The sequence below is a fragment of the Lutra lutra genome, chromosome 10 (genome assembly GCF_902655055.1).
Source record: "Lutra lutra chromosome 10, mLutLut1.2, whole genome shotgun sequence".
Taxonomy (NCBI): Eukaryota; Metazoa; Chordata; class Mammalia; order Carnivora; family Mustelidae; genus Lutra; species Lutra lutra.
The window spans coordinates 15,075,474-15,099,664 of NC_062287.1; the positions used below are offsets into that span (position 1 = coordinate 15,075,474).

The 24,191-nt window shown below is 49.7% G+C and overlaps 2 protein-coding genes and 1 long non-coding RNA gene across 5 annotated transcripts; 2 read left to right on the forward strand and 1 right to left on the reverse strand.

Annotated features, from left to right (window-relative positions):
• Window positions 1–636: 636 nt before the first annotated feature.
• On the reverse strand, window positions 637–4,324 carry LOC125110283 (uncharacterized). Of its 2 annotated transcripts, none has more exons than XR_007130549.1 (3): window positions 4,166–4,211; window positions 1,980–2,136; window positions 637–931 (listed from the first exon to the last, which is right to left on the reverse strand). It is a non-coding gene; the product is annotated as an uncharacterized LOC125110283 (long non-coding RNA). The 2 variants fall into 2 exon arrangements; XR_007130548.1 differs by lacking the exon at window positions 4,166–4,211 and adding an exon at window positions 4,308–4,324 and having other exon boundaries at window positions 650–931; window positions 1,980–2,134.
• VPS11 (VPS11 core subunit of CORVET and HOPS complexes) lies at window positions 4,275–14,637 on the forward strand. Its single transcript, XM_047747379.1, has 16 exons — window positions 4,275–4,482; window positions 5,263–5,411; window positions 5,503–5,638; window positions 5,963–6,126; window positions 7,221–7,468; window positions 8,178–8,379; window positions 8,778–8,929; window positions 9,921–10,107; window positions 10,741–10,887; window positions 11,000–11,188; window positions 11,299–11,460; window positions 11,663–11,802; window positions 11,887–12,089; window positions 12,222–12,393; window positions 13,777–13,999; window positions 14,122–14,637. Exons 1-16 carry the CDS (start codon window positions 4,296–4,298, stop codon window positions 14,284–14,286), a joined length of 2,826 nt encoding a protein of 941 aa, XP_047603335.1. The 5' UTR covers window positions 4,275–4,295; the 3' UTR covers window positions 14,287–14,637.
• A 1,643-nt stretch (window positions 14,638–16,280) lies between these two features.
• Window positions 16,281–24,064, forward strand: HMBS (hydroxymethylbilane synthase). Of its 2 annotated transcripts, none has more exons than XM_047747389.1 (14): window positions 16,281–16,475; window positions 18,650–18,703; window positions 19,040–19,112; window positions 19,674–19,723; window positions 20,217–20,272; window positions 20,638–20,715; window positions 20,928–21,005; window positions 21,115–21,190; window positions 22,248–22,361; window positions 22,609–22,647; window positions 22,897–23,016; window positions 23,257–23,310; window positions 23,447–23,533; window positions 23,635–24,064. In XM_047747389.1, the coding sequence occupies exons 1-14, from the start codon at window positions 16,443–16,445 to the stop codon at window positions 23,803–23,805; spliced, it is 1,083 nt and encodes a 360-aa protein (XP_047603345.1). In that variant the 5' UTR covers window positions 16,281–16,442; the 3' UTR covers window positions 23,806–24,064. The 2 variants fall into 2 exon arrangements, with proteins under 2 accessions (XP_047603345.1, XP_047603344.1); XM_047747388.1 differs by having other exon boundaries at window positions 16,283–16,475; window positions 23,632–24,064.
• The last annotated feature ends 127 nt before the right edge of the window (window positions 24,065–24,191 follow it).

Genomic DNA, 24,191 nt, shown 5'->3' on the forward strand with positions numbered 1-24,191 from the left:
GGACTTGATCGCAGGACCCTGGGATCATGACCCGAGCTGAAGGCAGACGCCCAACCAGCTGAGCCATGCAGGTGTCCTTCTGAGTTTATTTTAGATTGACTTTCCTGTTGCTAAAGTGGAAACTTCTGCTAGCCCTCATACGGGCTAAGAGAGAAAAAACCCAGACCTTTCAGTATTACAGAAAATGGTTTCTACCCCGAGAGCCAGATGAGAAAAAAACAAAACAAACTGATAGAAAATAAAAGCTTGCAGCCAGAACAAGAAGTATTCCTGTTTTGCTCCAGTGGATATAACTGTTCTGTACATCACGGACAGCAGTTTGCTGAAGAGGAAAAGAGACCATGGCTAGGCACTCCTTGATTCTGAATTGTGATCTGTTTAATTTCAAGCTGAAGACTTGAATTGCTTCTTTATCTTCAGTCCATTCAGACCTCAAGGTCTCCATATGCAGAACTATAACTGAATTAGTACATCATTTTCTGTGCAGTTTGCCTGCTTATCTTCCTTACTATACTGAAGTTCCTGGACTTAGACAAGTATAAGAAAAAGATAAATCCTTGTTTATGTTCTTTTTAAAAAATTATTTATTTATTTGACCGAGAGATGGAGAGAGAGGGAACACAAGGAGGGGGAGTGGCAGAGGGAGGGGGAGAAGCAGGCTTCCTGCCAAGCAGGGAGCCTGATGCAGGGCTCAATCCCAGGACCCCAGGATCACAACCGAAGCCAAAGGCAGACACCTAATGACCGAGCCACCCAGGTGCTCCTCTAGTGTCTGTTCTGACAAGTATAGCCCAGCTTCACACTTCAGAAAAGTGTCTAATTAAAGGTTAGGGACCGGAAGAACTTTGATGTGCTCACCCAGGGAGAGTCACTTGAACCTCTCAGAGACTCCGTTTCCCACCAGAGATAATGATACTTCTGCAAATGGTTGCTATGAAAAGTCCATAAAAAGAGAAACCACCCTGTTAGGTATAATTCATTATATAAAATTAAGGACTGGTTACTGTCAGACCTTTCTTTAAAAAATTTTTTTTTAATTTATTTATTTGACAGTGTGTGCATGAGAGAGCACAAGCAGAGGGAGCAGCGGGAAGAGGGAGAGGGAGAAGCAGGCTCACTGCCAAGCAAGGGAACCTGACTTGACTCAGGGCTCGATCCCAGCACCCTGGGATCACAACCTGAGCCAAAGGCAGATGCTTAACCAACTGAACCACCCAGGCATCCCTGTCCTTTCTGTGTCTGTCCCTCATGGTGGTTGAGCTCCCTAAAGGGCAAGAATCATGTCTTGTTCATATTTACATTCTGGGCAGTTAGTACAATTGCAGGAATAGTGAGTACTTGATACATGTTTGTCTAAAGGAAGAAAGGAGGGCACCTGGGTGGCTCAGATGGTTGGGCATCTGCCTTCGGCTCATGATCCTGGGGTCTTGGGATCCAGTCCCTCATCTGGCTCCCTGCTCATTGGGGAGCCTGCTTCTCCCTCTGCCTCTCTCTCTCTCTCTGTCTCATGAATAAATAAAACCTTAAAAAAAAAAGAGGAAAGGAAGGAAGGCAGTAAGTCTGAACAGGTGCAATGGATTGTGAATCCCTGCCTTCGTACCCTTGTACCCTCATAAATAGGAACAAATGGACACAGGCTTTACCAGGTTCAGGTATCATAGGAAGACTCTGGGCCTCTGCCATTGGACAGTAAGGGGAGCACCCAAGTCAAGAACAAAGATGCCCCTCTGCTGTTCACATCTCTGCATTCACGTTACTTCTTTATTTTATTGAAAAATGATTGATATACAACATTGTGTTAGTTTCAAGTATACACCCTATCAATTTGATATTTAAATACGTTACAAAATGGTTACCATGTAAATCTAGTTAACCATCTGTTGCTATACAAAGTTTTTATAATATTATTGACTATATTCCCTATGTTGTACATTACATTCTTATATATGTATTGTATAAATACATTTTAACCCCTTTACCTGAGGCACTTGGGTGGTTCAGTCTGTTGAGTGTCTGGCTCTTACTTTTGGCTCAGGTCATGATCTCGGGATGGTGTTCCATGCCGGGTACAGCGCTCAGGCCAGAGTCTTCTTGGGACTCTCCCTCTGCTCCTTCCCCTGTTTGCATGCTCTCTCTCTAAACAAAAATAAAATCTTTTTTTAAAAGATTTTATTTATTTATTTGACAGAGCAGAAGTAGGCAGAGAGGAGGGGGGAAGCAGGCTCCCCGCAGAGCAGAGAACCCGCGATGCGGGGCTTGATCCCAGGACCCTGAGACCATGACCTGAGCCGAAGGCAGAGGCTTAAACCCACTGAGCCACCCAGGCGCCCCCAAAAATAAAATCTTAAAAAAAAAGACAAGGGGCACCTGGGTGGCTCAGTGGGTTAAAGCCTCTGTCTTCGGCTCAGGTCATGATCCCAGGGTCCTGGGATCGAGCCCCACATTGGGCTCTCTGCTCGGCAGGGAGCCTGTCTCCTCCTCTCTCTCTGCCTGCCTCTCTGCCTACTTGTGATCTCTGTCTGTCAAATAATATCTTCAAAAAAAAAAAAAAAAAAAGACAATCCCCTTTACCTCTTTCACCATCCTTCACCCCCTCTCCTCACATCCTCACATTGCTCCTTTTTTTTTTTTAAAATGTAAGTTCTGTGTCCAATGTCAGACTTGAACTGATGACCCCAAGATCAAGAGCCACATGCTCTACCAACTGAGCCAGCCAGGCACTCGCCACGTTGCTTCTTTTAACATCTATTATTCATAATCTTAACAAATGAAATACACACAATATCCAAAAAATTTAAGGAATGGTACAAAATATACTCAACAGATGGAAGAGAATCAACTCCCCATTTGTGCTTCTGCCTATGGGTTCAGATCCTGAAACTGTGACAGAGGAAAGAAATCCGAGCTGGACGTCAGGAAATCTATGTGAACTAGACAGTTTCTTCCTCTCACTTATCCCTTTAGCAAATGGGGCACTACCTTTTTTCTCAACCAGACTGAGGAGAGGAGGGGGTAAGGGGAAAATGATCCACATTCATTTCTTCAACCAGACGAATATCTACCAGCTCTGTTAAGCCTGGTTCCTGGTAAACAAAACACAGCCCCCACTCTCTGGGAACTCCTGGTGGGAACAAAGAGTAAAATAGTCTGGAAATAAAAAGCAGTAGGGGAGAGGGGTGCAAAGCAAACTCCACAAATACTAACCACATGGTCACTTTTTCACACGTCATATTATCTCAAAATGACTGTCACTCCTGTACATAGCTCCTTGTGACACCAAACTGTGTACCTACAGTTTTCCATGCGAACAGTTGGTTTAGCCAGAGATGGAAATGGTGGGTGGCCATGGAATATCTTGGACACTTGCCACTTGTTAAATCACTTGGCTCTCAGAGCTAACCCTTCCAGGCATTTTCCCTGTGTTGGGCTTATGTCCCATACCCTCCCACTATAGAAAGGGAAAGAAAGCCCACGTTCTTGAGAGTTCCTGCACCATGAGTATTTCCTAGTTTCGTTAAGAAACATATTCTACGTGTCTACTTCATGCCACAGACTCTAACAGAGGGACACAAAAACGAATGTAAGACTCTGTGTTTCGCAATCTGTATCTGGTGGCAGATGCAAACTTCTAATTTTAGTTCTCCGCTCCTGCAGCTGAAAAGCCAGTTTCATATACCTTCATTCATTTATGCCTCAAAACAGCCCTGGGAGATCGGGACATAATGCACTTAAGCACAGTGGGTTACAATTCACAAGGCGCCTGACATTCCTCACCTTTTTTCCTTCAAGATTTTATTTATTTGGGAGGAAGAGAGCGTGCAGGGTGAGGGGCAGAAGAGGGAGAGAGAATCTCAAGCAGACTGCGCTGAGCCCAGAGCCCCAGCCGGGGGTCGATTCCACGACCTTGATATCAAGACCTGGGCGGAAATCAATAGTCAATAGTCGATGCTTAACCGACTGAGCCACCCAGGCGCCCTCATATGTCTCATCTTGATCCCTCGTTGTCCATGCATTCAATAATGGAGGAACCTGATGCTCAAAGAGGTGAAGGGTCTAGCACTTCAGAAGCATTTTACCCAGTGCACCTATAGAGCCAACAAATTAGCAACGGGAGGAGCGAGTGAGTGACCAGCTAGGAATCCTATCTCACGCAGGCCCCACTCACCGGCCTGGGGAAGCTGTCACTTGGACTTCAGGGCGCATGTGCAGTCTGGCTCCAGGAAGCGGTCCTATCACGTGATCCTTGCGCGCCTCTCACATGACCTCTCTCCCAGAGGCGGAGACCTTGGGCCAAGATGGCGGCTTACCTGCAGTGGCGGCGCTTCGTTTTCTTCGACAAGGAGCTGGTGAAGGAGCCGCTAGGGAATGATGGGGCAGCTCCTGCGGCTGCACCTGCCTCAGGACCCGCTGCTTCCAAGTTCCTCTGCCTCCCTCCCGGCATCACTGTCTGCGACTCCGGCCGAGGGAGCCTAGTCTTTGGAGATATCCTTCCTCTGGAGCTGTCTGTTCCCTTCCCAGATCCCTGAAGAGATCCAGCAGGGATGGAATCTGTCGGGCATAGGGGTTCGTGTTGCGTGCCACTTTCCTTTAGATGGGTGCCCAGTTCTCCTTCTGAGGCTTGAGGGAAGAAAGAAGGAAGTCCATTCTCTTAACTTGTTACCAACTGAGCAATCCTGGGCAAGTCACTTAACCTCCTTGGGCTTCAATTTACTTATCTGTGAAAAGGGTATGAAATACCAACTTGGCAAGGTCGTTTTTAAAAAAGATTTTATTTATCCACTTCAGAGAGAGAGAGAGAGAGAGAGAGATCATGAGAAGGGAGGTCAGAGGGAGAGGCAGACTCGCAGTGGAGCTGGGAGCGTGATGCCCGACTGGATCCTGGGACTCCGGGATCATGCCTGAGCCCAGGGCAGTGGCTTAACCAACTGAGCCAGCCACGCCACGACAAGGTTATTTTTAAGATCAGTCAGAACGATGAATGCAAGTAGGCTTTACAAGATGAACGTGTTAGATGTCGTTACCTCCCCTGCCTAGATCGTGGGCAAGGAGACAAATGAAAGTGAGAGTTTGTTGCTTTTTTCTTGACAGTGTTGGTACTAAACTCTGGCCTTCTTTTTCACCTTTTTAAAGATAGGGACTTTCCAGAGATGATATGTGGGAAAATCCTTGAAAAATTTAAGGAGTTGGATGTATGTTAGTAGTTATCTGGGTTCTGGTCTAAATATATCTCCTTGGAAAGGAGGCTCCTTGACTATTTTGCACATATGGAAGGCCAAATCTGGTTCTTGCCTCGCTCCCTACAGCTGACAGGCTTCCAAGCCTACAAACTGCGGGTGACACACCTGTACCAACTGAAGCAGCACAATATTTTGGCATCTGTTGGTGAAGATGAAGAAGGCATCAACCCCCTGGTGAGTCCTAGAAGGGAAGTGGGAAAGGACCAGAAGACTAGAATGATTGTTGGAGGGGACTAGCATTCACACATCCGAGGTGTGTTCACAGGTAAAGATCTGGAACCTGGAGAAGAGAGATGGTGGCAATCCACTCTGCACCCGAATCTTCCCTGCCATCCCAGGAACAGAGCCGACAGTTGTGTCTTGTTTGACTGTCCATGAAAATCTCAACTTTATGGCCATCGGTAAGCAGAAGGCAAACGTAACGCTCCGTGATTCTTTACAGATTTTCTTCAGAGTTGCTCTGCACCTTGTCTTCATTGTTTTAATGAGATCATTTTGTACTGAACTCAGGCCTTTGAGATATTAAAGTTTGGAGTGGGAAAGCATTCAGTTTTGTTCTTTGAAAAAGAGTCCGTGAGTACCGATTTTTATGTTAACCGCTGGGAAAGCTGGGTATGAGAAGAAAGTTTGTCACTTCCAACAAGTGCCTCAAATGGTCTTTTTCCCTTTCTGTGCTTCCTGATCTTTTCAGTCTCAGTGAAGTGCTGTTTTCTGCTCTCCTCCAGGTTTCACAGATGGCAGTGTTACATTGAACAAAGGAGACATTACCCGGGACCGGCATAGCAAGACCCAGATTCTGCACAAGGGCAACTATCCTGTAACTGGGCTGGCCTTTCGCCAAGCAGGAAAAACCACTCATTTGTTTGTTGTGACAACTGAGAATGTTCAGGTATGAGTTAGGGGCAGGCAGGGGAGGGTTCTCCATTGCTCAGGGGCCTAGGGTAAGGAAGTGACAAGAAAGGTAGGATTCTTAAATTTTTCATCGTGTAGCCTTGAGTCATTTGCTCTGCTTAATATTTTATTTCTTCATTTAAGAGATGAGGAAGAGGGACGCCTGGGTGGCTCAGTTGGTTAAGCAGCTGCCTTCGGCTCAGGTCATGATCCCAGCGTCCTGGGATCGAGTCCCACATCGGGCTCCTTGCTCATCAGGGAGCCTGCTTCTCCCTCTGCCTCTGCCTGCCATTCTGTCTGCCTGTGCTTGCTCTCTCTCCCTCTCTCTCTCTGACAAATAAATAAATAAAATTAAAAAAAAAAAAAAAAAAGAGAGATGAGGAAGAGTCAGAATTAGGAAAAGAGCTAGAGCTTATAGTTAAAGACCTGAATTTTCTTCCTAACTTGTTAAGTGACATTCAACAAGTTGCTTTACTTTGCTGGTTCCTGGTGCTCTTCTTATTTCTAACAGCCTACTCTCAGGAATAATCTTTTGGTAAAACAGTACAAGATTATTGTATTTCTAATGGCAGGATTCCATTAGTAGGTGGTGATAGTATACACACAGGAAGGCAGTGTGGTCCTTGCTTTCTCATATATATATATATATATATATATATATATCTATATATATATATTTTTTTTTTCTACTTAAACAAAACCTTAGATTTAGAGATTTAGAGAATTAGAGAGAGTGCGCACATACGCAAGCATGGAGCATGAGTGGGGTGGAAGGAGCAGAGGGAGAAGGAGAAGCAGGCACCCCACAGAGCAGGGAGTGCAACATGGGGCTCGATCCCAGGACCCTGGGATCATGACCTAAGCTAAGGCAGATGCTCAGCTGACTGAGCCATCCAGGCGCCGCACCCCCCCCCCCCCACCAGCTTATATATTTAGTAGATGGGTGATGGTTAATGGACAAAACAAACAGCCAGAGAAAGTCTTAGGGTGCTGTGAGTTAGAGAGAGAGCCAGTGTGGAGTTGGGAATACCTTTGGGAAGGCTTAGATGCCCGCTCCTGAAAGGGAGCCTGTTAACTTCTTTCTTCTCACAGTCCTATATAGTTTCTGGAAAGGATTACCCTCGTGTGGAGTTGGACACCCATGGTTGTGGCCTGCGCTGCTCAGCCCTAAGTGACCCTTCACAGGACCTGCAATTCATAGTGGCTGGAGATGAATGTGTCTATTTGTACCAGCCTGATGAACGTGGGCCCTGCTTTGCCTTTGAGGGCCATAAACTCATCGCTCACTGGTTTAGAGGCTACCTTGTCATTGTCTCCCGTGACCGGAAGGTTTCTCCCAAGTAAGGACTCCAGGGAGAAGGAAGAGGGTGTAGGGCTGTCCTTGTTTCCCCAAATTCACATGATTTTAAAATCCTAATGCCTGCATCCTGTCAGTCTCCTACTTTGGTTTTATGTAAATTATGCTTATACCTAGATTCACTTGTAATGTTTTTACTGAAAAAAGTATTTTTGCTACAGATGTTTGCCAAGCAGCCCTGGTGCACTAGAATGCTCCAGAGAATTTGGAACTGCCTTTTTTTTTTTTTTTTTTTTTAATTCTTCTGTCAATATAAATTGGGAGGAGGGACAAGGAAATAAGTAGTAGAGAAATTGGAAAGGGCTGGGTGTGCAGGACATGGTATTTTTATCCTGAGCAACCTGAAAGGGGCGGCAGGGTCTTCTGCATGAGGGAAGTGATCCCTGTCAATGTTCGTTTTCACTCAGCACTAAGTGTAGCATCTCGTTTTTACCAGGTGCTAATTATGTTAAACAAATGAGTGTTCGGACATTCTAAGTTTTTTAATCTATTGCTTATGTTAATCATAGGATCCTGAAGGGTAAGATCTCTTCCTAGAGCTGCCAGTGCAATGCTGCACTTACGAAATGTGCTGCTAGAGGGGCCGAAGGGTGGTCTGTCGGGGGTGGAACGGGCAGCACTAAAGTTGTGATGTAAGGGGTTGCTGAGACAGAGTGGTTAGAAATACCTGGTGCTTTTTCTTTTCCACACAGGTCGGAGTTTACCAGTAGGGACTCACAGAGCTCCGACAAGCAGATTCTCAACATCTATGACCTGTGCAACAAGTTCATAGCCTATAGCGCTGTCTTTGAGGATGTAGTGGATGTGCTTGCTGAGTGGGGCTCCCTGTACGTGCTGACGCGGGATGGGCGGGTCCACGCACTGCAGGAGAAGGACACACAGACCAAACTGGAGGCAAGGCCACCAGGTTCCCAGAGCTGGCCACAAGCACCCAGACACAGCTGTAGGAACAGGCTCCCCAAGTCACCTTGGCCAGGGTGTTTCCCTCCCTTTGGGGCACAGCCTTACCCAGGTCCCTTAGGGCAGAATTACAAGGTAAATGACCTGGGATGAGATCTTAGAGGAAGATAATGGCTAGGAGCCCGAGCGCATTCTCGGGGTCCGCTCTTTCTGCCGAGAGACTTGCGCGGTAAGGCAATGTTGGTCTTGGGGGTATCCGAGGGGTCGTCCCCTGTCTGGGATCTAGGCCGGCCAGAAGTCCGGGACTGTCTGGCTTGTGTATTGTAGGTGCATTGTGGGAAGGTGTCTTCTCTGGATGGCTTCTACCAATTTTTTAATCTCTCCCCTTCCAGATGCTATTTAAGAAGAACCTATTTGAGATGGCCATCAACCTGGCCAAGAGCCAGCACCTGGACAGTGATGGCTTGGCCCAGATCTTCATGCAGTATGGGGACCATCTCTACAGCAAGGGCAACCACGATGGGGCTGTTCAGCAGTATATCCGGTCAGTCCTGGGGTGCTTTAGGCTATAGCTCTGCATGCAGCCAGACAGGCTGACACCTGGGCTTCAGTGAGGGGAGCAGACTCACCAGGAACCACCTTTTCCTTCTGCAGGAACTGGGATGGCCTTGGTGAGAAGATAGTACACTTAATTGCAAAGGGTTAAATATTACATGACCAAGATACAGTTGAGCCAATGAGTTTTAAAGTTGAACCTCTTGTTTTATACTTCAGCCTGGCCTTTGTTAATATCATTTTGGGAGCGGCCAGGGGCTCAGTTGGTAGAGCATTCAGTTCTTGATCTCAGGGTCATGAGTTCAAGACCCATGTTGGGCATATAGCTTAGTTAAAAAAAAAAAAATTGTATTTTGATCTGATTTTTTTAAGAGAAAAGGATATTCATCTCTTGGCTTCCACAGTTTCTTCTCTTGGTACTAATTCTTGGGATTTTCTGCCCTAATAAGGGGCTTGGGGACCCTGTCTAGCTCCTTTCCCTACCTTTCTAGAATTCCTGTTTTCAGCCAAGTTTAAGAGTCAGTGCTCTGATGGAGGACAAGGGGAGATGGAGAGGAGAAGGGAGTTGAGGGAAATTGGAAGGGGAGGTGAACCATGAGAGACTATGGACTCTGAAAAACGATCTGAGAATTTTGAAGGGGTGGGGGGTGGGAGGTTGGTGGGTATTGTAGAGGGCACGGATTGCATGGAGCACTGGGTGTGGTGCAAAAATAATGAATACTGTTATGCTGAAAAAATAAAAAATTAAGTAAAAAAAAAAAAAAAAAAGAGTCAGTGCTCTGGAGCCTTGCTTTCTCACATGGTCCATAATCCAGGAGCATTGGTATCATCTGAGTCTTTGTTAGAAATACAGACTCAGGCCTTACCCCAGACCTCTCGAAACAGAATCTGCATTTTAAGACCTGCAAGTGATTCCTATGCACATGAAAGGTTGAAAAGTACACTGATGCAGATACTGTGTGATGCACGTGTCTCTCCAGAACCATTGGAAAGTTGGAGCCGTCCTATGTGATCCGCAAGTTTCTGGATGCCCAGCGCATCCACAATCTGACCGCCTACCTGCAGACCCTGCACCGGCAGTCCCTGGCCAATGCCGACCACACCACCCTGCTGCTCAACTGCTATACCAAGCTCAAGGACAGCTCGAAGCTAGAGGAGTTCATCAAGGTGTGGGGTTGTTAATGGGAGAGTCCCTAAGGGTCCCACTGAGCATGAGGTGACGCTACCAGGGCTTGCCCCTCAGCAGATGTTGGGAGAGGAAGGAGCTGACCTTATGTGGGGACCAGGATCCTCTGGTCTATAAACTGGGAAGAGGAACAGCCTTTCCTGCTAGTTCTCTCCCAGCTCCCCTCTTGTTTTTTGATGCTTGGACTTCCCGTAGTATCTAAGCTCGGAATTAACATTGGGAGGCCCCTGGGTCCCCACAGGAGTCCCTGAAATAGTAGGGGCAGAGGAAGACTTTGGCTCTTAGAGACTTTCTGAGAAGAGGACATAATTTTCTAAAACAATGGGCTTTATTTATTTGCTTTACTATTATTATTGGTCTCCCAGAGACCTGGCCTTGACTTTATTGTTATCTGAAGAATCTGGGAGCACCTGCCTAGCTCAATCAGTAGAGCCATGTGACTCTCGATCCTCTGGGTTGTGAGTTCAAGCCCCACATTAGGTCTAGAGATTACTTAAAAAAAAAAAAAAAAAAAAAGAAAGAAAAGAAGAAGAAGAATCTGGTCTTAGATGCATGTTTCCTCTCCGTTTCCCAACCCCCTTTCTGTGAATGACTGTTTCATGTCTCTCTGGCAGACAAAGAGTGAGAGTGAAGTCCACTTCGATGTGGAGACAGCCATCAAGGTCCTCCGGCAGGCGGGCTACTACTCCCACGCCCTCTACTTAGCTGAGAACCATGCCCATCACGAGTGGTACTTAAAGATACAGTTAGAAGATATCAAGGTAAGTGAGACAGAGACCTGTTCTTTTGCTAGGACATTCTTGGAAAGATGAGAGTGCTTCCTGGTGGGTGAGGCAGGAGCATGCGCTTCCTCTGCCTGTTACCTCTCTCCAGAATTATCAGGAAGCCCTCCGGTATATCGGCAAGCTGCCTTTTGAGCAGGCTGAGAGCAACATGAAACGCTATGGCAAGATCCTCATGCACCATATACCAGAGCAGACGACCCAGTTGCTGAAGGGGCTCTGTACAGACTATCAGCCTAGCCTCGAAGGTCGAGGCGATCGGGAGGCCCCAGGCTGCAGGGTGAGACCTCAGGGAGAATGGCTTTTGGACATCAGGGATCACCTGGGGGGGCCTCAAGGAGACCATGCCCATTCACTTGGCCTCCTCCCTCCCCCTCTTCCCTACCCCAGGCCAACTCTGAGGAGTTCATCCCCATCTTTGCCAATAACCCTCGAGAGCTGAAAGCTTTCCTGGAACACATGAGTGAGGTCCAGCCCGACTCACCGCAGGGCATCTATGACACGCTTCTGGAGCTGCGACTGCAGAACTGGGCCCACGAGAAGGATCCCCAGGTGAGGCCTGGCAGATCTGTGGTGCTCCTCTTCCACCTTCTGTGGTGGCCTTTTGCCACCTTCTTTAGACCAATAACACCTCACCCCCCGGGGGGCTGAGTGGTCCCCTGTGAAGAGGCAGTTGAAGAGGTGGTTGATTGGGCTTGTCGTGGAGACCCTGTGGTTCTGCCCTCTGGCCAGCAGCACGCTTCTCCTTCCCTAGGTCAAAGAGAAGCTTCATGCAGAGGCCATCACCCTGCTGAAGAGCGGCCGCTTTTGTGACGTCTTTGACAAGGCCCTGGTCCTTTGCCAGATGCACGACTTCCAGGATGGGGTCCTTTACCTCTACGAGCAGGGGAAGCTGTAAGATGTGGGCCAAGTTCAAGGAAGGGGGAAGGGTCCCCGTGTCCGGGGATGGCTGCTGAGTGTGTCCTGCCCCCACCCCAGGTTCCAGCAGATTATGCACTACCACATGCAGCACGAGCAGTACCGGCAGGTAGTGGCCGTGTGCGAGCGCCATGGGGAGCAGGAGCCCTCCCTGTGGGAGCAGGCACTCAGCTACTTCGCCCGGAAGGAGGAGGACTGCAAGGAGTACGTGGCCGCTGTGCTCAAGCACATTGAGAACAAGAACCTCATGCCGCCCCTACTAGGTGCTTGAGAGGACAGGGTAGTGGGGCTGAGGGGGGTGCGGGCCGCCGACAGCTCCGGGCAGAGGCTCTTCCATTCCATCTAGAGGGTGCTGTGTGCTTTATTGTTTCCTTTCCTTCCCGACCCAATCTCAGTGGTGCAGACGCTGGCCCACAACTCCACAGCCACCCTGTCTGTCATCCGGGATTACCTGGTCCAAAAACTGCAGAAACAGAGCCAGCAGATCGCACAGGATGAACTCCGGGTGCGGCGGTACCGAGAGGAGACCACCCGCATCCGCCAGGAGATCCAGGAGCTCAAGGCGAGGTACTTGGCAACTGGATACGTGCAGAGGCCCAGGGAATGGCCTCGTTCTTCACCAGGTGTCACTAAATACTTTTCGTAGAGGGTTATATGGAGCGTGTTCAGACATTTCATTCTTAGAGATCTTTCTTAACGGAGGAATTCCAAAGAAGGGTTTATCCCATAGATCATTATTTATTGGGCTTCGGAGAATGTTACTTGTGGCAGGTACTTTTCTTTCTATAGGAGTCTGTGTTTTGTTTTATTTTGTTTTTAAGATTTTATTTATTTATTTGAGGGAGAGAGAGCGAGTGAGCATGAGCGCAGAGAAGGTAAGAAGGAGAAGCAGACTCCCCATGGAGTTGGGAGCCAGATGCGGGACTCAATTCCAGGACTCCAGGGTCATGACCTGAGCTGAAGGCAGTTGCTTAACCAACTGAGCCACCCAGGCACCCCAGGAGTCTGTGTTTTACTTTTCTTAACAACACATCTAAGTTGTGGTTGGAAGCCATCAAAGGTAAAAACAAAAACAAAAACAAGAAAACTTGGCTTTAGAAGATAGAGGAAGTGGATAATTATAAGTATTTGTACTGTATATTAATCTCCTACTTTTAAGTTTTAATCTGCCCTTAACATTATAAAATATTTATTAGAGAAGAAGAGTTTTTTCATTCCACAAATATTTACTGAGCCCCTGTTATGTCTCAAGCACCGTTCTTAACAACACAGACAAAAAGCCCTGCTGTATGGCGCTTGCAACGTAAAGATAGAAACAGACACTGAGTAAGCAAAATATTATGTTAGATGATGATGGGGTCCAAGGAAGAATTGAGTTCAGGAATGGGAGGAGGGTGCAGAGCGTGTGTACGTTCTCCTGTAGGAGATGGCCAGGAAAGGCCTCACCGGAAAGGTCACATCTGAGGAGAGACCTGAAAGACCACTATAAGCGCCCAGTTATGGAATGACTAAGTCTCAGGAATGAAAGGCACAGCATAGGGAATAGGACCAGTGGTGTGCTAATAGTGCTGTGTGGTAACAGACAGTAGCTACCCTCGTGGTGGGCGCAGCAGGACACAGATTCGTCAGTCACGGTGTTGTACACCTGAAACTAACATGACCTATGTCAGCCATGCTGCAGTTTAAAAAAACAAAGATATGCAGGACAGTTTAGTGGTTGTTGTGAAAACTGAAAGCGTTAGCTGGCCTTGCAGGGTGTGTGCTGAGACTCACTGCAGGCCCAAGGCAGGGTGTCCTTATTTGACTCTCTGTTGGTGACAAGGGCAGGGCCTCGCAGTCCCTTCCAGGGACCTCTCTCTCCTTGTTGACTCCAACCACCTTCTCTCTGTTCCTGGCTCTCGGCTCTGCTCTCACTCTTTGCCACTCCCTTCTGGTCTCCCTTGCCTGCAGTCCGAAGATCTTCCAGAAGACCAAGTGCAGCATCTGTAACAGTGCCTTGGAGTTGCCCTCCGTCCACTTTCTCTGCGGTCACTCCTTCCACCAACACTGCTTTGAGAGTTACTCGGAAAGTGATGCCGACTGTCCCACCTGCCTCCCTGAAAACCGGAAGGTCATGGATATGATCCGCGCCCAGGAACAGAAACGCGATCTGCACGATCAGTTCCAGCACCAGGTGTGCGTGAGTGCGTGGTTAGCTGCCCCATTCCCTGAGTCTCACCGGAGCATCGGCTGGTTTCCTTCTCTCACTGAGGACTGGGAGACCTACAGTTCTGATTCTTCTCTCTTTCCCTGCAGCTCAAGTGCTCCAACGATAGCTTCTCTGTGATCGCGGACTACTTTGGCCGAGGTGTTTTCAACAAATGGACTCTGCTGACCGACCCTCCCACGGCCCGGCTGACTGCAAGCCTGGAGGCTGGACTGCAGCGGGACCTGCTCATGCACTCCAGGAGGGGCACTTAAGCAGCTGGGGGGGGCGAGGTGTGAGAGTGGGGGTGCAGCAGTGGAGACTCGGGGGACAGAGGCAGGGCTGTTGCACAGGAGTCAGGCACATGTGCCCAGGACTACACCCTGATCCAACACCATAGCCCTCAGGAGTAAAGGGGACTTTCTTTTTCTCCTTCCTTCTTTGGCCAGCCCGCCATTCCTCCTGTTGACTTTTCGAGCAGTGTGGATCATTCCAGACCAGCGGGGGAGGGCACCTCAGCGACCTCTGAGTATGAACAATAGCTGCTTTATTCTCTCTCCAAGAGCACCAGGCTGTGCTTGGGTCCTTGCTCCCAGAGTCTATAAATAAAAGAATATAATAGTTTGGGGGTTGAAGGGTTTATTCTGGGGACTTCAGGGTGATTCGTAGCTGTGCAAACTGTACCTTTCCTCTGCTCTAGAGGACCCCCGCTTCCTTTCCTGCACAGTTCCTTGAAGACCGTGTTGGACAAAACCTCATTCCAGTAGTGGGTGGAGCCTGTGGCACCTGGTAGACTTTGATTTAGGAACCTCTGCAAAAGGCCTGATACCTTTCTGCTCCAAGAGCAGCCTGGACCAAGGTACCCAAAACAGCACCCGCTCTGCAGCCTGGCTGGTTTCTGTGGCTCTCGTGTCAATTACATATTCAAGCAGGAGGCAGACTCTGGTGGGGATCCTGGAGTTGAGGCCTGCCTTCCCAGCGGTAGGTTGGTGTCTTGCTGGATTTAGTACCAGATGATAAGCAGGATAAAGAGCCCTTTGCCCTTGACTAAAACATTTATTTCCAACCTCTTCAAAGTTGCCAACTGAAGTTTGTGTTGCTAGGTGTCTGCCTATAATTTGTGTTACACTGCCTGTCAGAAAATTGCTCTGGGGCACCTGAGTGGCTCAGTTGGTTAAGCATCAAACCCTTGGTTTTGGTTCAGATCTTGATTTCAGGGTTGTGAGTTCAAGCCCTGCATTGTGCTCCAAGCCCAGCATGGAACCTACTTAAAACATTTTTTTAAAAGGAAAACTGCTCCTATGGGGCTGCTTAGCCCAAGAAAGTAACCTTGGACATTGTGCTTTAGGTAGCATTCAGAAGGGGTAGAGTACACTATATTTATCATGGCTAAAAATAGAGACTTTGGGTCAGCTGACCCAAGTTTGAATCCTAGTTTGATTTAGAGCATCTCTTACCTCCTCTGAGCCTCAGTTTCTTCATCTGTACATCAGGAATGAGAACATCTTCCTCGTACAGCTGTTAACGAAGGCCAAAGGAGCAATCGGGTGTCCAGTTCTTTTGATAGTGCTTAGCCCCCGGGTGCTCAGTACATGGTTATTATACTGTTAGTGGATAAAGCACTTTTCCTAACACACCCTTTCCCACTAACATTAATAAAGTGTTGGCACTCCCTCTTGAGTTATTTGTCTTTGATCTCTGAACCAGTTTCCTCAATTAAAAAGTAGGAATGTTTAGCCTACTTCGGGGTTGTAGCGGAGCTAAGTTTTAACGGAACCAGGGGAGCATCACATAAGCTGCACTCATTGGTTGTGCCACAGCTAGGAGAGAAGGCTGTAGCATTCCGGGGGTCCAATTTTCTGGAGCACCCTCTTGTTTGGAGGTGGCTAATCCTGCCGAAGGGGCGTGGACGGGGCTCAAGGACGCGTTACTTTCAACGCAGCATTTTAGGGTTAATACTCCTCTCCTTTCGGGCAGGGCTCACTTTGGCTTGACTATCCCTTTGGGTGGTGGTCGGGGGGACTGCACAGTTTGCTCTGTGGGTGAATCTGGGGAGCAAATCTTAGTCACTGACCATCAGCATCCTTGATTCAAAAATGAGGTGTATGTAAAAGAAATGAACAGTGAGGCCCGGGTCTCATTGTAGGAAGACTGGGGCGGACGGGAACCCACCGTCCCCACCAGCCTGACGGAGCAGAGGCGGTAACAGGTGGGTAAGGTCGTCTCTGTCGCAACCGTTCTAATTCCCGCCCCGAGGGTGGTCCTCCCGGCTGAGGGCGGGTGCCGGAAGTGACGCAGAGCCCTGAGTCTAAGGCTGCCGGAGGAGCTCGGACCCGCGTGCACCCGCTGCTCGCTGGCCGGGCCCTCCGGCTCCCCCGGCTCCCGGGGGACCTCGGCGGCACCCCCCCGGACCTACCTCCCGAGCACAGGCATGTCTGGCAACGGCAACGGGGCCGCGACGGCGGTGAGTACTGAGCCGGGGACTCTCGCAACTTCGGCGTTCCGGACTGGCGGCCCAACGATTGGCTCCAGGTTGCCACCCTCCGTCGTCTATTGGTCGGAGCGACTATCCGTCATTTTTTGGTCGAAACAGTTTTTAAAGGGCCAGTAGCTGGGTGCCCTTAGGAAGGACAGGGGAACTGGGTGAGCGGTGGGGGCGGGGTTAAGAGTGGAAGGATCGTCTGGAACGAAACCCCCATCCCTGCGGGCATCTGGGTGGGGTTCCGCCGTGCCTGGGATCCACGGCCCTAGATTTAATGACCCAGCCCAGGAAAGTTCTTCTCCCCCATACGAGGTGCTATTCCCGGGACCCTTTCACAACGAGACAGGGCCGAGGCGGGATTCGGCCACCTTGGGAATCTGTTCCAGTTTGGATCCCGAGAGGAGAGCGTACCCGCAAGTCCCCCAACTGCACACAAACATCTTGGAAGTGCGCCTTCTCCCTTTTTACTCTTTTAGCGGTCACCCAGCCCCAGCCTACTCTCAAGGTCCCCAGCTGAGACACACCTTTGGGTTACTGCGGTGGGCGGCGCCCTTGAGTCTTCTCCCTAGCTCGCAGCAGGACCTCTGGGCTTGTATAGATGCAACTAAAGCGGGTGGAGGCCACTGCCAGTCTGAGATAAGAAAGAGATGGGGCAGCTGCTTATCTCCCGACGTGCAGCTTGCCAGGGAGGAGAGGGATTTTTTGCCATTGCGGACTTTCTTGAGCGCTGGACGAGGAGTAGGAAAATCTGGATTCTGGCTCCAGCTCTTTTCCCATTATTAGCTGTGTGACTCTGGGCAAGTCATTTCACTTCTCAATTGCTCCTGTAACATGGTCCCCGAGATACCTGCCCTATCTACCTGATAAGAGTTTTCATGAAAATTAAAAGTAATAGTTCCGGCATATACAGGTTTAATAAATATTTTTTAATGGAATAAAATATGCCATGCAGAATCGATGCAGTTAAGGGATTATTTCAACCTAGCAGTTTCTGGGACCTTAGATTACTCTCTGTGGGCTCCCAGTGGCCCAGAATTTTAGGGGCCATGTTTAGCATTTCAGGCCTAACCTGACTGGCTCAGGGTCCATAGAGTTTATTTATGGGAGAACTGATAGCAATGCTGTAGACTAGGGTCCAGGAGCAGCCAGCTGTCACATCCTCCAACAACAGAGGGCCCAGAGGCTTGCCTGCAAAGCACCATGGGATGAAGATCTCAGAATAGGGAAAGTTGACATTATGTACAGTGGCTACTCTCTGATCTAGAAAGAGATAGGACTGCAGACTGAGGCACGCAGTTCTACCTGCATGGCACTGAACACCTTTGTCACAGGTGCCTTGGCAGGAAGAAGAGGTGTGTCCCTTTGAGTTCCTAGCTTGGTCAGCGATGTTCCAATATTTCCGGTTGGTGTGACCAGAGGTCGCACTCGAGGTGAATGGACGTTAGGCAGCTTAGCCTTTTAAGTCTTGTAGAACATCTGAGGCAGAGAATACTAGGGTCCAAACCTTTTCATTTTATAGATAAACAGATACTGAGGAGAGGATGCGCCAAGGTCAGCCTGCCAAGAGGCTAAGCAAGACTCTCCGTAAGATCTGTTGACCCCAATCCTTTCTGTTGCGTTCCAGCCGGATTATGGGATCCGTGGTGTGGCAGCTGTGGGGTAGCTGTTCCCATCAAAGTGGCAACACACCTGCGCCTGCTGTGCTGTGGATACTGAACTTGTCCTCAGTGACTCAGCGCACAGTCTCGGCGGCCCCAGCTGCCCTGCCCCTGTCTGCTGCGGGAGCCTCCCTCCCTGTGGCCGGGCTGATGGACCTTATCTCTTTACCCACCTGGCTGTGTGCAGCACTCCCCCAGGCTTAGCCAGGATGGGCCTCAGGGTTCAGTGTCCGGTTATTAAGCAACAGCAACCGTGGGTCCTGCTGGTGCTTCCCTCAGGTCTGTGTTTCTTTGGATCCGTGAGGAGGGCAGAAGGTTCTGAGGAAGGTAAAGGGACCCGTGACGGAGTATTTCCCCACACCAAGGTTCAGCAGGCCGCAGGCCAGGGGCTGAGGTCCTTTGCTTCCAGGCCCCGTGATTCTGGTTCTTGGACAAGGTGTTGAAGAACACAAGGAACAGAGGGGATTGTGACTTGGGGATTTTTTTTTTTTTCTGCAGGAAGAAAACGGCCCAAAGATGAGAGTGATTCGTGTGGGTACCCGAAAGAGCCAGGTTAGTACAGTTACCGGGCAGAGGAAGTTGGTGGGAAGAGTTCTGTGCTGGCGGTATCACAAGCTGGGGGGCCCAGAGGGTTAATTCCCAGGACCTCGGAAATGGAAGATAAATGGGGTGGCTGGGTTTTAAATCCCATGGAGAATGGCATATTGCATTCTGTGGAGAGAGGGTCGGGGTACAGAGAGCTCCCAGACCAGACCCCTCTCCTTCCCAGGTAGGCATTCAAACCCCTTTCTGAATTCCGGCTCCTTCAGTATGTCCCTCACCCAGTGAGGGTGTGAGCTCTGGGTAGTGGCAGGGAAGGATAGGACTAATTGGAATGTTTGCCCCCAGCTGGCTCGCATACAGACAGACAGTGTGGTGGCAATGCTGAGAGCCTTCTACCCAGGTCTGCAGTTTGAAATCGGTGAGTTTTCTGGACAGGAGTGGAAGCTAATGGGAAGGAAACCCTTCTGCCCCCGGAGAGGCAAACACAGCATTTCTGGCTTTCCCTAGGCTCAAAGCTTTATCCCATTGCCTCTGAGAATTTTTTTTTTTTTAAGATTTTATTTATTTATTTAACAGAGAGACAGCACAAGCAGAGGGAGCAGCAGGCAGAGGGAGGGGGAGAAGCAGGCCCCGGAGCAAGGAGCGTGATGTGGGGCTCCATCCCAGGACCCCCAGATCATGACCCGAGCTGAAGGCAGACACTTAACCCATTGAGCCACGCAGGCACCCCGCCTCCGAGAATTCTTGGCTGTCCCCAGTTGGAGGGCCATTTCCTCCTCTGAACACTTCCAACTCTGACTTGCTGGGCCAGCCTGGCGTTTAACACCTCTGCTTTGGGTCTTTCTGTTGGGGTGTTTAGTCCTCTTCCTAGCTCATTACATTCCTAGAGGGCAGGGGTTGGGGTATATGGGCCTCTGCATCCACAGTGCTGGGCTCAGGAAATACTGATCAATGAGCTTCTGGTTGGTTCTCTCCTCAGTTGCTATGTCCACCACAGGGGACAAGATTCTTGATACTGCGCTCTCTAAGGTAACATATTCCCCCCAATCCTTTTCCCTCCCTCCTCTTTCCTTCCCCCAAGAGATTTACTCTGGGGCTCTTTTTTTATTTTTTCATTATTGTTTTTAAATATTTTATTTATTTATTTGAGAGAGTGCGAGACAAAGAGAGCATGTGCACAAGGGAAGGGCAGAGGAGAGGGAGAAGCAGCGCTTAGTCCCAGAACCCCAAAACCATGATCCAAGTGGAAGACAGAGGCTAAACCGACTGAGCTTACCCAAGCACCCCTTATTTTTTATTTTTAAAGATTTGTTTATTTAATTGAAAGACAGGAGCCTGGGAGGGAGGGGGCACAGTGGGTGGAAGGGACAGAGGGAGAGGGAGAAGCTGACTCCCTCCCTGAGCAGAGAGCCGAACATGGGGCTCGATCCCAAGACCCCAGGATCATGACCCGAGCTGAAGGCAGCCACTTAACCGACTGAGCCACCCAGGCGCCCCCCTCAGGCTGTTTTTTGACTGGCAGATTGGAGAGAAGAGCCTGTTTACCAAGGAGCTGGAACATGCGCTGGAGAAGAATGAGTAAGTGAAAGACAGTTCTTACTGTCTCTTGCTAGGACCCTTGTGCACATCACACCTGGCTATCAGCTCGACTATGGGGCTTCAACCTTTGGATAGGCTAGAGGGAGGCTCATATGTGGGTTTCTCAGGCCTCGGAAAAGGGGAGTGTCCTGGTTCTGAGCGATCTGGCTGCCTGGAAGGCAGGATTGGCTGGGGAAGGGGGACAGAAGGGAGGGTGCAGGGCTCAGGGTCCCGAGATCTTGGGCAGGCCCGCTTCCTGAACTGCTCGAAGCACACCACTAAAGTAGAGGTGGGCATAGGTGGAGGAGGGGTGGGAGCCTGCTGCTGGGACCCCTTCTCCTTGCCTCCCTCTTCCATCTCTCTAGAGTGGACCTGGTCGTTCACTCCCTGAAGGACCTGCCCACCATGCTTCCTCCTGGCTTTACCATCGGGGCCATCTGCAAGTAAGAACCGTGAAGTCGGGCATGGGGTTGGGGGAGGCATCATGTTAAGCTCTGCTTTTCCCTTTGGGACTCTGCCCTGTGCCTCTAGGACCAAGGAGTGTCAGGCATGGCAGGAAATTGAGAACATGCCAGTTAGTTGGTTATGGAGAGAGCCTGGAAGTGACCTGCACTGAGATCTCGTCCTCATTCTTTGACTTTCCCTCTGTCTCCAGGCGAGAGAACCCTTATGATGCTGTTGTCTTTCACCCAAAATTTGTTGGGAAAACCCTAGAAACCTTGCCAGAGAAGAGGTGAGTGGGGCCTGGATAAGCATCCTGGTGGGACATGCGCAGATGGTGGAGGGCTGGGAGCAAGAGGAGGAAATCTCGGGTTAAATCTCATTTTAAACCCTCTGAGCAGTGTGGTGGGAACCAGCTCCCTGCGGAGAGCAGCCCAGCTGCAGAGAAAGTTTCCACACCTGGAGTTCAAGAGCATTGTATCCTTTCAAATGAGGGAGGGGCCCGTAGTCAAGGAGGAAGGGTGGGTCCAGAGGACCCAGGGAGTCATGAGAGCAAAAGGAGCTTCCAGAGGAAGTGGGCATGGGCCAATGGAGTGTCTGTTCTCCAGTGTCTGCCCTGTCATCCATCTACCCATCCATCCATCCATCCACCCATTCATAATCCTTTCATACTTTCTTAGCCCCAGGCCAGTGCCTGGCACTGGGGACAATGGTGAGCAAGACCAACGTTGTCCTTGCTTATAGAGTTTTACATTTTTGTTCTGACAACAAATGAGCATTGATAATACAGAGTGGTACTGAACAGTGATTTACTTGGGAAGGGGGGGAGGAGGAGGGTGCTTCCCTTTTATTTCATATTCTACTGTATTTTGATATTCTAAGCATATCGAGTGTTTTATAAAGCTAATTTTCAAAATAGTATGTGTTAAGCCCTCCCATGCACAAAGTAGGGAATTCTCTGGAAGCTTCTAGCTGGAACATCTGTAACAGACTTGGGGGTCAGGGAATGCTTCTCGGAGGTCTTATAACCTTGTCAAGTTAACTTCTCTGTATCATTTTCCTCATCTGTAAAATGGAAATAATTAGAACACCTACCTCACTGGATTGTGGAAATTAAATAGGCATAGGTAAAGCACTTTCTTTTTATTTATTTATTTTATATATATTTATTTTATTTATTTGCCAGAGAGAGAGAGAGCGAGCGAGCGCACACACAAGCAGGGGGAGCAGCAGAGAGAGGGAGAAACAGGCTCCCTGCTGAGCAAGGAGCCCATTTCAGGACTCGATCCCAGAACCCTGGGATTATGACCTGAGCCAATGGCAGACACTTAATGAACTGAGCCACCCAGTGAGTCCCTATAAAGGACTTTACCAGTGTCTGGTGTGTAGCTCAAGTGTAATGAAGTAAATGTTAGCTGTAATAGGTAAGCAGAAGACCAAAGGAGAGATGTTAGATATAGAGAGACTCAGGCAGGGGGAGCGGTGTGAGGCTTGGGACTGCCCAGTGCTCGTGGTCCTTAGCATCTTCCCACAGCGGGGAAACCTCAACACGCGACTTCGGAAGCTGGACGAGTTGCAGGAGTTCAGTGCCATCATCCTGGCCGCTGCTGGCCTACAACGCATGGGCTGGCAGCACCGGGTGGGGCAGGTAGGGGCTGTCCCTGTTCCATCCCCAGTTAATCTTCTTCCTTTTCCTGCCTGTATTCTCTTTCTGAACACCCTACCTCAAACAGTATAAGCAGGACATGGGTCCCAGGCTGTGAAGATTGGGGATCAAATGTCAGAGTCCCACTTTTGCCTATTTAGGCTTTCTGTGTGGTAGGGAAACCCCCTCTCACTACTGCTTTTAGCTGCCCCCATCTCCACCCTTCTGACTGCCTCTTCTGCCCCTGCAGATCCTACACCCAGAGGAATGCATGTATGCTGTGGGTCAGGTATGTTTGACCAGGGAAGCCATGTGTTGATGTGCCCTTTCTTCTGCTGTCAACCAAAAAGCTGGTCTCATAACCTTCTGCATCTGCATCTCCCGGCATGAACATTTCTAGGGAGGGGCAGGCCTTGGGAGGCTTCTGGGGACCGTGGGGAGGGACCGTGGGGAGCAGTTAGAGGTGGGCTGGTTCCTGTCCTCACCTCCATTGGTTGGGGAAAGATTAGGCCTGATATCTTGGGGGTTTCTCCATCAGGGAGCCCTGGGCGTGGAAGTCCGAGCCAAGGACCAGGACATGCTGGATCTTGTGGGTGTGTTGCATGACCCGGAGACTCTGCTTCGCTGCATTGCTGAGCGAGCCTTCCTGAGGCATCTGGTAGGGTCCCTGTTCCACCGGTGGAGGGGTGGGGACTTGAGGAGTTGGGAATAGTCGAGGGGGAGATTTCTCATATTAATGCTCTTTATTGAGTGGTAACTCATTCTTGAATGTATGGACATGACCCAAGTCTGGGCCCCTGCCTCTTGTCTCAGTTAAGTCTTCTGAGGCCTCTTTCTCTGACGGCTCTGGCCGCGTGGTGCTGTTGAGTCCCTAGCTCACACGGAGAACTCATTGCAGGAAGGAGGTTGCAGTGTGCCAGTGGCGGTGCATACGGCTATGAAGGATGGGCAAGTACGCAGGGGAAGGTGGGAGGGAAGGCTGGAAGGGAGCACTGTGACGCGTTCTGTGCATCTCGAGTTGCCTGCAAGAGCCCGGGTTTCTAATAGTTCTCTCAGAATATGCTGAGGTAACCTGTTTTCTTTGCCAGCTGTACCTGACTGGAGGAGTCTGGAGTCTAGACGGCTCAGATAGCATGCAAGAGACCATGCAGGCCACCATCCGGGTCACTGCCCAGGTGCCAAAGCTGGAGGGTGAGGGAGAGGGGGAGAAAACAGACCTGCCTGTTACCTCCTCTTTCCTGCTGACCAGATCCCACCTCCTTCCCTCACCTAGCAAGAAGATGGCCCCGAGGATGATCCGCAGCTGGTGGGGATCACTGCCCGGAACATTCCACGAGAAGCCCAGCTGGCTGCTGAGAACCTGGGCATCAGCCTGGCCAGTTTGTTGCTGAACAAAGGAGCCAAGAACATACTGGATGTTGCACGGCAGCTTAATGATGCCCACTAACTGGTCTGTGGGGCACAGGTGCCTGGGTCGCTATTGTTCAGTGCCTACCTACCAGCCCTCAGTGCCCCATCCTCACTGCTACCTGGGGAGTGATTACCCCAGGGGATTGAACTGCAAAGTCAGAGACTTGCCTCACCTTGGGGCTGTGGGGAGTGCCTTGCCTCCACAGTAGGTGGGGGTTTCATCTCTTTAGAGAAAAAGTTCAAGCCAAGGCCTTTGAATGTAACCAACTCAACTAATAAACCAGCTCTCAAGGTGACTTTGTTTTTGGTGGGGTTGCAGGAAAGATAAGGACAGACACAAAGCCTGTACTCTTCAGAAGCTGGGACCTTTGTGCAAAGTTCTCCTGGAATGTTCTTTGTTCCTGCCACAGTTCTCATTTCAAA

What these genes read in the sequence shown, in the direction of transcription:
- HMBS (XM_047747388.1), top strand. Translation starts at nt 16,443, where the DNA reads ATGTCTGGCAACGGCAACGGGGCCGCGACGGCG. An exon ending in ACCATCGGGGCCATCTGCAA is followed by an intron (nt 20,716 to 20,927) that starts GTAAGAACCGTG and finishes CTCTGTCTCCAG; the next exon opens with GCGAGAGAACCCTTATGATG. An exon ending in ACCTGGAGTTCAAGAGCATT is followed by an intron (nt 21,191 to 22,247) that starts GTATCCTTTCAA and finishes ATCTTCCCACAG; the next exon opens with CGGGGAAACCTCAACACGCG.
- VPS11 (XM_047747379.1), top strand. Translation starts at nt 4,296, where the DNA reads ATGGCGGCTTACCTGCAGTGGCGGCGCTTCGTTTTCTTCGACAAGGAG. An exon ending in ACACACAGACCAAACTGGAG is followed by an intron (nt 8,380 to 8,777) that starts GCAAGGCCACCA and finishes CTCCCCTTCCAG; the next exon opens with ATGCTATTTAAGAAGAACCT. An exon ending in CTCTACGAGCAGGGGAAGCT is followed by an intron (nt 11,803 to 11,886) that starts GTAAGATGTGGG and finishes CCCCCACCCCAG; the next exon opens with GTTCCAGCAGATTATGCACT.